Source organism: Bos javanicus, chromosome 13 (genome assembly GCF_032452875.1).
Source record: "Bos javanicus breed banteng chromosome 13, ARS-OSU_banteng_1.0, whole genome shotgun sequence".
In the NCBI taxonomy this organism is placed as follows: domain Eukaryota; kingdom Metazoa; phylum Chordata; class Mammalia; order Artiodactyla; family Bovidae; genus Bos; species Bos javanicus.
The window spans coordinates 19801057-19814288 of NC_083880.1; the positions used below are offsets into that span (position 1 = coordinate 19801057).

At 43.0% G+C, this 13232-nt stretch overlaps 1 protein-coding gene across 7 annotated transcripts in view; it reads left to right on the forward strand.

The window, feature by feature from the left end:
- Positions 1-13232, forward strand: part of NRP1 (neuropilin 1) — a 148342-nt gene that overhangs the window by 107998 nt on the left and 27112 nt on the right. For all 7 annotated transcript variants that reach the window (XM_061435916.1, XM_061435917.1, XM_061435915.1 and 4 more), the window contains one exon: positions 7698-8029. In XM_061435916.1, the coding sequence (XP_061291900.1) occupies positions 7698-8029 (332 nt within the window). The remainder of the gene's footprint in view (positions 1-7697; positions 8030-13232) is intronic.

Sequence of the window (13232 nt, forward strand, 5' to 3'; positions counted from 1 at the left end):
CCACTAGGCAGGTTCCAGGAAGACAAATACCTTTCCTTTCATCCTCCATCTCCTGGTTATTCCATACTGACTACTACTTAGTAGGTTTACAATATATAACTGTTGCTTGAAATGTTCTTCACCTGCTTTGTCTTTTTTTTAATTGGAGTATAATTGCTTTACGGTGTTGTATTAGTTTCTGCTACAACAAAGTTAATCAGCTAGATGTATGCATATATCCCGTCCCACCCTGTAGGCCATCACAGAGCACGGAGCTGAGCTCCCTGTACTGTACAGCAGCTTCCCACTAGCTATCTGTTTTACACGTGGTAGTGTATGCATGTCTTTTAAATCTTGAAGCCTAGAGGTGACCTCATTAGCGACAGTTCCGGAGGAGTTTAATTTGCGGAGTTAATTTATTCTCCTTTTACTCACTAACTGCCCTGACAAAGTTCTCTTAGGTTTTGGCTCAATACATGTCTATCTTTCATTGAATGCATATACTAACATCAATATTAGAAATCGATTTGTCAATATTTCTTGTTTTGGAGTTTGTTTCTTCTGACGTTAATAGGACTTTAAGAGTCTCTTTTAAATTTGGACCAAGTAGGTGGATTATATCCACTTGAGAGTTGAAGATGAGGTACTGGGTGATTAAGTGGCTAAAAAGGTAGGTAGGTCAGGCCGGAGCAGGAAGTAGAAGAAGGATCCAGTTAGTCTCACTGTGTTTCTATGGCAACCAGTTACTGCTCTTACTCGTCCTGTACATCTACTCTGTCTTCTGAAGTAAATAGCACATTTCAAATACCTTTCCTTGTAAGTAAGCTACAAATTTTTCATTAAAAAAAGTACGATGTAACCTCCATAGAATGCAAAAAAACTTCAAGAACAGAATCAGTAACTTATTCACTACAAAGTAACTAAAAGTGAATAACGTTTAAAGTCTGTCAAATATCTTTCATGTGATGTTAGTATACATATTGAGAGCATTTAATTTCTCATTCCATGAAAGCCAACACTATTGTTTTTATTTTTATCCTCTTTAGTACAATTATTTTTAGAGAAGGAAAGTACTGACTTCTGAAGGGAAAAAAAAATCACCTGGGCAATTTTCCATGAAATGACAAGCAATTTGAAGAAAGCTAACCAAGGAGGAAAAAAAAAAATTACATTTGTTTACAGTACAGCCCATTTTGGAAAGTAAAAACTGACATTTGATCTGTTCCCCAAATTTTATTTATTTCCATCTTAGAGACAGACTTGTTTATTGTTTTGTAATCTAAATATTTACAAAGTTCAAGGCCTTGGAGGAGGCAGACATTGGGTGGAGAGAGGTTTGGAGGGAGAAAAGGGGCAGTGTAGGGTTAGATCGGAGAAGGCAATGGCACCCCACTCCAGTACTCTTGCCTGGAAAATCCCATGGATGGAGGAGCCTGGAAGGCTGCAGTCCATGGGGTCACTGAGGGTCAGACACGACTGAGCGACTTTACTTTCACTTTTCACTTTCATGCATTGGAGAAGGAAATGGCAACCCACTCCAGTGTTCTTGCCTGGAGAATCCCAGGGACGGGGGAGCCTGGTGAGCTGCCATCTATGGGGTCGCACAGAGTCGGACACGACTGAAGTGACTTAGCAGTAGCAGCAGTAGGGTTAGATATAACCTTGGCTTTATTCTTGATCAGCAGATACAGGAGAGAAGGTTCTAGGTCATTTTTAGGGCATTACAAATGTAAGCGACTACTTGTCAATTCATAGAAACAAGGCCATTTGAGGGCAGGGTGGAAATTTCTGTCCCATTCCTCCCACCTATTCTCATGTCACTGTACCCTCTCCCCCCACCAAAAAAAGGTAAACCATAAACGTGTTAATGTGAATTCTGAATTTCTGGCTCTCCTTTTAATTAAATAAAATACTTGTTTAAGCCTAAATTGCTCTTTGTCATTTTCACAAGGATTTTCTTAAGAGAGAATTCTAGGAGCATGAGTCTTTATATATAAACAAGGGAAACTACTTAATGAATTTTTTAAAACAGTCAAATGGCCTAGTTATTTAAGCAAATATAGCTGTCTGTAGGGCTTCCCTGGTAGCTCAGCTGGTAAAGAATCCTTCTGCAATGCAGGAGACCCTGGTTCAATTCCTGGGTCGGGAAGATCCCCTAGAGAATGGATTGGTTACCCACTCCAGTATTTATGGGCTTCCCTATTGATTCAGGACGTTAAAGAATCTGCCTGCAGTGTGGGACACCTGAGTTCAATCCCTGGGTTGGGAAGATGCCCTGGAGGAGGGCATGGCAACTCACGCCAGTATTCTTGCCTAGAGAATCCCCATGGACAGAGGAGGCTGGCGGGCTACAGTCCAGGGGGTCACAAAAAGTTGGACATGACTAAGTGACTTAGCACAGCACAGATGTCTGAAATACCATGTTTTAATATTTTCACATTTGATTTGCTCTGTTTTATAATTATTTTAAGTAGCTCTTTTTTTTTTTTTCAAATTACATACTGCCACCCTCTTAATCATGACCCCTAATATATTTTGGATACTTTTTCTCTAATAAGACAACTCAACCTCCAAATAACTGATCAAGGCAGGTTTTTAGAGAGGCCAGCCTTCATAACGATGGTCACACAAAGAGAAGGTGTATAGACATACCCAAGCTTCACTCTGGGCTGTCCACTTAGTGACTGAATGACCAAGGACAAGACTCCTGGTCCCTCTGATCTTGATCTTCTGGTCACTAAGAGTAACTTGATTCAGCTGTAATAAGGTTAAGTGAAAGGATGCTTATAACACTTGGTTTAGAGTAAGCGCTCACTGAACAGTACCTGGTATATTAAATGGTGCATGGTGCTCAATCAGTTGAACCTGCAACAGGCCCCAGCAAACAGAACCTCTAATGAGACAATGATATCAGTGTTTGCTCAGTGTTACCAGAGGAGATAATTTTCATCTTTTAGAGATCATGGTCCCCTCAGTGGAGACTGATAGAAAAAAGCACGAGACTTCAGGGTTCCTGTGGGTCTGGAAGCTCCATGAAAGCAGGGGTCATGTTTGTCTTCTTTTCCATTGTATCCTGTGTGCCTGGAACATAATATACTGGACATACTTATTTTTTTTACGAGTGAATGAGCAAATTAATGAATTGCAGCTTTATCCATGTTTTCCTACAAACAAGTGACTGGATTGCAAAATTTGACCCTCTCCTCTAGAGCAGGCAAGCCCCAACTCAATCAGGATTTAAAAAAAAAAAACATTGAATTAAAAGTTACCATGAGAATACAGCACTTGAAAGTCTCCAGAGCTCCCAAAGTCTAACCCAGTTTTTCTGTTCAGAAATTATTTGCTAGAAACATAGCAATCCTGTAATAACCAGAGTGTACAACAATGGGTCACCATATAGAGAGATAAGGAGAACAGAATTGGAGCAAGTCATCCTGCTTTGTAGGTGATTGACAGAGGAGCATTTGCATTATTTGGACAAGGCAGGCTTCATCATTTTGAAAGAGAAACTGGTGAAGATGCCCTTGCTGTTTAAGTACACACTGCAGACCATGTGGGCTTTTTCGTTTACTGGAAGTTAATGAACTGGGGCTTCTGCACAGGTCGGTGTGTGCCTGTGTTGAGCAGAGTTTGCAAGGATGATCTTGAGCCCTTCAACATCCATAGGTACCTTCTGAGTCATCAGGGAAGATTAAATTATGCTTATTCAGGTTCACCCATCAAATGCAGTCATTGTCTTCTCATTCCTTGAAAACCAGTTAACTACGTATTTGATTTACCAGTATTTCTGTTTTCCCTTTAAGTCTCAGTTCAGAGATTTTATTGTAAAATAATATCAGTGAAGATAACCACTTCCAGAGGGGAAAGGAGGTGTGGGTGTGTGAAATAGGTGAAGAGAATTAAGTTTACAGACTTCCAGATAAGGCCACAGGGATGTACTGCACAGGATAAGGAGTATGGTCAATAATATTGTAAAAACGTTGTATGGGGACAGATGGTTACTAGACTTAGAGTGGTAATCATCTTGTAATATATGCAAATATCAACTCACTGTGGAGTATACCTGAAACTAATGTAATGTACATCAATTGTGTTTCAATTCAAAAAAAAAAGAACCACCTAATTCCCCATCACAGAATTCACTTCTCCCTCCCATCTAGGATTGGTTTTATGTTTTTTAAACAAGGTTGCCAAGTGAAATGCAGAATGTCCAGTTCAATTTAATGCAGATAAATGACAAAGAATTTTTTAGTGTAAGTATGTTCCGCATTCAGTATTTGGGACAAACGCTTCCAAGTGGAAGCTCAGCCATAACGAATCCACCTGCAATGCTGGAGATGTGAGTTCAATCCCTGGGTCGGGAAGATCCCCTGGAGAAGGAAATGGCAACCCACTCCAGTATTCTTGCCTGGAAAATCTCATGGATAGAGGAGCCTGGTGAGCTACAGTCCATGGGGTCTCAAGAGTTTGGCACAACTTACCGGCTAAACCACCGCCACCACCATACTGAAAAATTATTTGTTGTCATTTGAAATTTGAATTTAGTTTGGCACCCTGGGTTTCTGGTGTTGCTGTTTTAGATTATTTGTTCGCTAAATCCAGCAACACTGTTTCCAAAAGATGTGAGCTGGAGCCAGGCTTTAACCAAGGCACACTGAACCAGCCTGCTGTGGATGAACAGAGCTAGAACCTAGCATCTCCTTCAAACCTTGAATTGTTAGTGGAATCTTTCTCCTAACCGTGGTTAAAAGTGAGTCACTGGTTTTGAGTCAAAGGCAAGTCAGGGTGCCTCTTCCTTGATCTTGGACGAGGCCATCTGACTGCAGGACGGCTGCGTTGGCCGATGCAGGCTGGCCTCAGGAGGCTTGTGGATGCAAGGACCGTGCCTCTGCAACTCTGCATTAAAGAAGGGACATTCATCTGGTAGAGCTTCTTCTCTCCTTACAGTATTCAAGTTAATTTTGCTTTTCTCTGAAGAGTAACATCTGGTACGGATTACCAGCTACACATTTTCTTCACAAAAGTCAGTTTTGAGTCAGACAGGTGTGACCACAGTGACCAAAAATGCAACTTTTATTTTTAACACTATAATTTCATAGACCCTCAGTAAAATCGCTTTTGTCAATCTTTTCATAATCCCCATTGAATTTATTCTTGGTTTCCAGACCCCAGCCTGAAGCAAATACTGCGGCTGAATTACAGGAAAGGGTGCTTGGGGAGAATGGCAGCTGCCTTTTATTGTGTTAATAAGCTGATTCATTCAACAAATATTTGTGGAGCAAATACCACGGATAAAGCAGGGCACAAGGACTCATAGAAAAGTTTTTAATATGACTTGGTTCACAGTCTCAAAGAACTTAAAATCTGGGGAGGCAGGTAGCAAGCAAGCAACCCAAGGAACTGAACATGGTCAACATATCTGAGACATGCAGGTGGAGAGCTAGGGAGAGTCCCAGAAAAAGAAAACCACGTCTAGTTGGAGAGATCAGAAAAATTGGATATTTAATATAAAATTTGAAAACAGATCAAAATTTTAAGATAATGGGAAGGGCAAAATGATGGGAGATTGTTTAGTGGAGGGGATAGAATGAGAGGAAGCCTCCAAGTACCACTACACAGAGGTGAGGGAGTTCTCCTTCATTGAGGAGGGGCTTGCAAGGCCATGGTACCAAAAACCTGGCACACGAGGTTGAAAGTAGGTGCATAATTCCTAGATGAGCAGGCACTGACTTTTTAAGTAAAGAAATGACATGATCTGAACTGTAGAACTCAGGTGGTAAGCATCTGATTCAGAAAATGTCTGAATTAGAAAGTGTCTAATTCATTCTCAAGGGTCAGCTGATAACAGAGAAGGCTTAATTGCATTAGACACATACCTCTCATTTACAATGGTTACATTTTCAGCTGAATTTTGATTTATGCAGAACGGGGTTGTTAAAAAGAAGAATAAGTTCTTTTTCCTGGCATGTCTTGGATGGAGATGTACAATTTTGAAAAGAGAATAACTGAAGTGTTTAACATTTTGTTATGAAGCCACCAATCAATTAATCAGTGATTGATACTCCCCTTCTGCTCAGAAGCTCCTTGGTCTACTGTAGAAGTTTAGCAAGATCTATGATGCTGTTCATGGTCTTGGAGGAATTTACAATCTGATTATGGACATGATTCCCAATCTTAAAACATGGAGAGAATAACTTAATACTAAGCTCTGTGCTGCTTTCTGTACATGTAGGCACATTTCTGAGAAGGGAGAGTTCAGGATGAGAAGTTTTTAGGAACAGTCGTAAGCTGGATTTGAATGTTTGGGCAGAACTTACTTCCGTCCACAGGAGGATAAGGGGGCAGCAGGAACATTTTGAGCAAAGGCAATGATGAGAGTTATCTCTATGGTATATGGGAAGAAAATAGATTCCTGTCAGTAATAGGAAATAAAATTAGATAAATAGAATGAAGCTAAAATGAGGGTGTTGAAAGCCAGAGAGAGACTGTTTTATAGCATACCATAAATAATGGAAAGCCAGGGAGATTTTTCAAAGATCTTTCTCATTATTGTGGTCAAATATACATAGTTTACCATTCTAACCATGTTTAAGTCTACAATTTAATTGCCTTCAAGAGTCACATTAGTGTGCAGCCATCACCACAATCCACCTTCAGAACGTTTTCATTGTCGCAAACAAACTCTGTACCCCTGAAACTGTGTACCCTTGGAACACTAACTCTCCATTCCCTCCTGCCCCCAGCTTCCAGCAACCACCATTCTACTTTCTGTCTTTATGGAGTTGACTCTTCCAGGCACCTCATTTCAGGAGAGTCATGCAATATCTGTCCTTTGGTTTATTTTCCTTAGCAATGCAAGATTCTTGAGCATGAGAATGACACTGCAAAAACAAAGTTATGAAAAGTGACGTGGGTGTTGTTGACTCAAAACTGGGGTTTGAGAGGGTAGTCTGGAGATCATTCAGCATGTCTGCCTGAGTCCTTAGATCCAGATGATGCCAAAAGAAGGTCGCAAGGCATATGGAGGACACTTTTTTTTTTTTAATGAAAATACGACAGGATTTGGTAGCAGAACAGGAATGGAAAATGGAAAATTAAGAAAGACAACTAGGCAGGAACTAGCTGATGGGTGATTCCACCCATTAAAGTGAAGAGTTGGATAAAGGGATTCAGTGTTGAGTGGAAAGGACTGTTCTTGTTTGGACTTGGGACATTTGAGGTGAGGATGGGATACTGCAAAGTTCTGGTGCAGTTAGAAACAGGGGTGGGGGGACACTGGGCAGGGAGGGGGAAGATGGGCCCCCTCCTTAAGCATTCATTTCAAAGGCTCCCCGCAACACCCTGGTGTTACACCTCTTCAAGCTGCCTCAAGCACTTTCTTTCTTGAACTTTCTTTCTTTCTCTCTCTCTGTACTTGATCTAAGAATAACCTATACCAAGGGGACAGTAAATACGTTGACTTTACACTTGGAAGAACTCAGAAAGGATGAAATGACTGTTCTTATTGAAGATTTTTTAATTGGACTGTTGAGTGTAGGGTGGGCAGTGCAGAAAGAGGAGCAGGGGGGGAGAGCTTTGGTTTCATATCAGATGGTCCAGGCACTTACAAATGTACATGAATGGGGACAGTCCATGTTTTTACTCAATAGGGTGGATTCTCTTTCTCAGCATGGAGACTTCAAATCATGTTACGTTTGTCTATTCCGTTCCCCGCCTAGATTATCCTTGCTCTGGAATGCTGGGCATGGTGTCGGGACTTATTTCCGACTCCCAGATCACAGCGTCCAATCAAGCGGACAGGAACTGGATGCCTGAAAACATCCGCCTGGTGACCAGCCGCTCGGGCTGGGCACTGCCCCCCGCCCCCCACCCGTACGTGAACGAGTGGCTACAGGTGGACCTCGCTGAGGAGAAGATTGTGCGGGGAGTCATCATTCAGGGAGGCAAGCACCGGGAGAACAAGGTGTTCATGAGGAAATTCAAGATCGGGTACAGCAACAACGGCTCGGACTGGAAGATGATCATGGATGACAGCAAGCGCAAGGCCAAGGTGAGCCCTGGGCGGGGGCGGCGCCGGGAAGGGATGGGGGGCTCCCTGGAGGCCTTGACTTGAATCAAGGACCCTGGCCTCTTCCTGCGGAAGCAAATCTCTCATTTCCTGAAAGCAGTGGGATCTGCGGGGGCGAGGGGTGGAGTCTGTAAAATGCCAGGGGAGACAGGAATGGGATGCAAAAAGCATGGCTGAGCATCTCATCGCTGGTCAACTTTCCTTCCTTCAGGAAACAGCAGGTGACTCAAGGCTCGGGGAGCGGGAGGCTATGAGAGTGGGGCCGGGGACATGGGCACCGGGCAACCCGGTAGGAACACGCACTCCCTCCGAAGATCCTCTGATCGTCTCTGGAGAGCACCGGCTGCCAGCCCCCTTCTACCACGAATTCCTTGTTACATGTATTTTTTAAAATTTTTATTGAATGAAAGAGTCTTTCTTTTCTATACTGTTGTACAATTTTCTAAAGTTCCATAGAAGTGAAAGTAAAGTAGCTCAGTTGTGTCCGACTCTTGGCGACCCCATGGACTGTAGCCTACCAGGCTCCCCAGTCCGTGGAATTTTGCAGGCAAGAGTACTGGAGTGGGTTGCCATTTACTTCTCATGGGGATTTTCCCGACCCAGGGATTGAACCCGGATCTCTCGCATTGCAGGTAGGCGCGTCACCAAGTGCTATTGCCTTCTCCAAGCCACCAGGGAGGCCCATAATTGGGCTGAAATCCACGTAACGGAAAAATTCCCATCATAACCTTTTTTAAGTGTACCCGTTCAGTAGTGTTAAGTACATTCACATCGTTGTGCAAACCCATCTCTAAAACTTCTTGCAAAACTGAAACTCCTTCACCATTAAACAATAATTTTCCAGCCCCTGACAACCACCATTTCAACTTCTGTTTCTATTAATTTGACTACTCCAGGAGCCTCTGTTAGTGGAAGCATACAAAATGTAGCCTCTGTGATGGGCTTGTTTAACTTGACATGATATCCTCGAGGTTCAGCCAGTATTGTAGTGTGGATCAGAATTTCATTTCTGTTTAAAGCTGGATAATATTCTATCATGTATACAGGCCAAGTTGGGTATCTGTCCATCCATTGATGAACACTTTCTTTGCTTTTAACACTTGGCTATCATGAATAATGCTTGTCTATTTTTTATACATTGGAACCTTTTAAAGAGCAGCTGGCCTTTGATGATCTAGTGAAAAAAGATATATTCCAACCTTCCCCAGAACATGTGGTATAATTTTTCTTTTTTAACACAAGTATCCTATAGTGATGATGGTTTTCTGGGGCTCATGGTTACATGTCTTTGCATTTCTTGGGCACAGAACTCCAACCTGGAAAGGATACCCCAAGTATGCAGGGTGACCTGGAAAGGGATTCCAGATTAAATAAGAAAGTTATTTTCAGAAATCAGCTAAATTTCAGATTAACTGATTACAGATTGAAATAAGGAAGAGTCCTCAGAAATTCAGTTCTGTATGCAGAACCCTATGTGGGTATTGTATTCAGCTAATGGTATTTCTCACCACCAGCCCAGTTGGCTTTCTGTCCCAGCCTCTTCACCCCTGTTTGCTGAGGATCTACTCCTTTTGTGAAAAGATTTGGGGAATGGGAGAGAATGGGACTGTGGGATTATGGCTTGATATAGTCACCCGGGCCAAAGGCTTTGCAGGCGGGAAGCAAAGCCGGGCCGCGCAGCCAGCTCCCACTCTGCCCAGATGTGTGGGCCCCGCAGAGGCTGTCCCCACATGTGCTCTGCTCCAGTGGGCGGAGCACCGAGAGGGATGCTGCTGCTCAGAAATGTAAGAATTCCTCTCCCGTCTCACCCCTAGTTAACTTGTGGTTTCTAAAGCAGTTCCAGTGTTTGTTTTTTTTTTTTTTAATCCATGTGCAGCTACTTTCTTTGGTGTCCCTTTCATTTTCCTCTTTTATGTCTGCCCCTCTTGTTTTGGTGGAAGAAAAAGTAAAATAAACATTAGAAACTGGAGTTCCCCTAAGAGCCAGTCTTTTCAGAGGAGTCATGAGCCCTGTGGCTTTAGCACCAAGTGTGAATATGCTGCAAATCAACAAGTTGCCACGGTCGCATGGCAGTGTTGTGGCGTGTTCTTCAGCACGAGGTTCTAAAAGGGACGAAAACAGGTCACCATATGCTCTGGGTGGGATGCGCCCTGTGCTTACTGGCCTTTGTTATCCACTCACCTGAGGTCAAGTCTAAAGCTATCACTGCCTTGTAGGGCATCACGTATAGCTTTCACAAGAAGCCAACAGCACCCAGCTTTCAACTGTAACAAAAACACTCTGTTCAAGATTGGTTGAATGTGTCAGATCTTATTCCTAAAATATGATTTTATCCATCATTATCATGTTCCTATGTATTTAAGCCATGTTCTATGTGCCAGGTTACTCCTCTCTGACTCTTTGCAACCCTATGGACTAGCCCTCCAGGCTCCTCTGTCCATGGGCTTCTCCAAGCAAGAATACTGGAGTGGGTTGCCATGCCCTTCTCCAGGGGATCTTCCCGACCCAGGGATAAACCTGTGTCTCTTACATCTCCTGCATCGGTAGGCAAGTTCCCAGGTAGTGCCACCTGGGAAGCCCCTTATTTAAACCATAAAAGCTTCTAAATTGTTGGCAGGGCATCTAATAAGTGATTCCTAACATGTCCTTCCCCTGGAATAAAATCTTCAAGATGAAAAAGGAAACTGGTTAAATCATCCATTTAGGAGCAGTGTGTATTTGTAACTTTGCACAAAGATAGTTAAAATATACTATATTTGAACTTGCAAGTAAAGGTTACCTGTTCAGGATGCCAAGTATGTTTTATGTAATGGTAAAGTGAGCAGTCTGTTTTATGATATGAAACAGCACCTTGATAGATTTGGAATCCTTTATGCCCTCTCCTTATTTCCTATACCTAAATGGTACATGATGGACAAGGTACATCGGAGTCTTTGAATCAACTAGTCTTTCCAGGAGCAAATATATCTAAATACTCTAAGCCCTCTTCTTCTAAAGCATGATTAGTAAAAGGACAGAAAGACATGTTGTAAACAGTGTTATGTTGTAAACAATGTCATGTTAGCAAACTTAGCCCAGTTCCATGTGACCCTTCCTTGCTAATATTCTTCCCAGCTCATCACTGACGACCTTCGTAATGTATTTACATTACAAGTAGGAGAAGAGGCTGGGATTCTGAAGGTATAAGTGCTTTTCTCCTAGGAATGTTGAAGCTATGTTAATGTAGATAGAACTTGCCTGTGTAGTAACTCTGTTTTCATTATAATTAGTGTCTTACTGACAACACTTAATTGAGCCTGACAATGATATCCGTCAGATTCTCAATTACTGGCAGCAACTGCAGTTCTATCAAAAAGGCAGGGCCCCCAGTAGTGAATTTATTCCTGAAAATGATAGAAGGAACTTTAATTGAGAAAATCAGATAGGTATGAGCCCTGTACTTCTGGATTCCTAGAGGATTTTCAGAGTTGGAAAAGGCCAATTAATTTACTTCTAGATGGCTCAGTGGTAAAGAATCAGCCTGCCAATGCAGGAAACACAAGGGATGTGGGTTCGATCTCTGGGTTGGGAAGATCCCCTGGAGGAGGGCATGGCAACCCACTCTAGTATTCTGGAGAATCCCATGGATAGAGTTGCCTGGCGGAGTACAGTCCATGGGTCGCAAAGAGTCGTATATGATTGAGTGACTGAACATACACAATAATAGAACCTACCTCTCGAAATTGTCTTGAGGATTACGTTGAGTTAATACATTTTAAGCCTGTAGAACAATGCCTTGCATCAGTAAGCATCACATGGTGCTCAGTATATAAAACGACAGTCCCAGTGACAAGGCAATTTGGTTTTTCTAATCCCTTCCGCTCTTCCCATTCTGGACAGAGTTAGGAAGGATACTGGGATAGGAGGATACAGAGAGGCTTATCCATTTCTTGAAAAAGAAAACAAGCCTAGCCATTGCTCCATTTTCTGATGATTCCACTCAAGGGCTTCCCATCAGTGTAAAAAGGGGAGCAGAATAATCCAGCAGCAGCAGGGCAATAACGACTGGTCTCCTGAACATGCCACAGTGATGTCGAGTTAGGAATGCACTTCACTCACTGCAGGGCCACCAGGCATCTGAACATCGTTTAGCAAGCAGGACCCCTGTCACTTTCCTGAGATGAGAAGTTCTTTTATCTACAGATGTCTCCACTGGCGGGACTGCGTAAGTCAACAGCAGTTCCAGGGGATTGGAGTCACCCAAGTTCTTGGTAATGCAGCACTTGCACCATGTGAAATTTACTATCTCCTCCAGGAAAGGAATTTCTCGAGGTTCTTTTTTTTTTAATTTACTTACTTATTTACTTTTGGCTGTGCTTGTCTTCATTGCTGAATGGGCTTTATCTCTAGTTGCAGAGAGTGGGGACTCCTCTCTAGTTGCCATGCGTGCTGCGGGCTTCCCTGGTGGCTTAGACGGTAAAGTGTCTGCCTGCAGTGAGGGAGACCCAGGTTCGATCCCTGGGTCGGGAAGGTCTTCTGGAGGAGGAAATGGCAACCCACTCCAGTATCCTTGCCTGGAAAATTCCATGGACAGAGGAGCCTGGCAGGCTACACAGTCCATGGGTCAGTCGCAAAGAGTCCGACACAACTGAGCGACTTCACTTTCTCTTGTTGCGGAGCACGGGCTCTAGGGCATGTGGGCTCAGTGATGGCAGCAATAGTTGTAGCACAGGCTTCTTGGTTCCATAGCATGTGGGATCTTCCCAGACCAAGGATCGAACCCGTGTTCCCTGCATTGGCAGGCAGATTCTTTACCACTGAGCTACCAGGGAAGCCCCCTTGCACTTCTTGAGGACGGAGTTTTAGCAAAACCAGGACCCGCTCATCCAAGAGAATGTAAGAAGAGTTGTTATTGGAAACACAGTCTCTATTATAAGAAGAGGCAGGCTCCTTTCCTGAGTTTTCTTCCTCCACCTCAAGGAAATGGTGAAACTGTCACTTCTTCCAGGCACATCAGCCTATCATTTAAAAATGTGTCTCATTAAATCCTTAGCTTCTGGTCTAGCCTCAGTGCGGCCTCCAGAGTTTCTGAGAAGGAACATCTGTCACTTCCTAGAGAAGGTTTAATTGTTTTTTTCCATTCTCATGTAGGAATGTCAGCCTTCTGTGAAGTGGTAGAATGAGGCTCATTTTTCTGCCCTGTTAG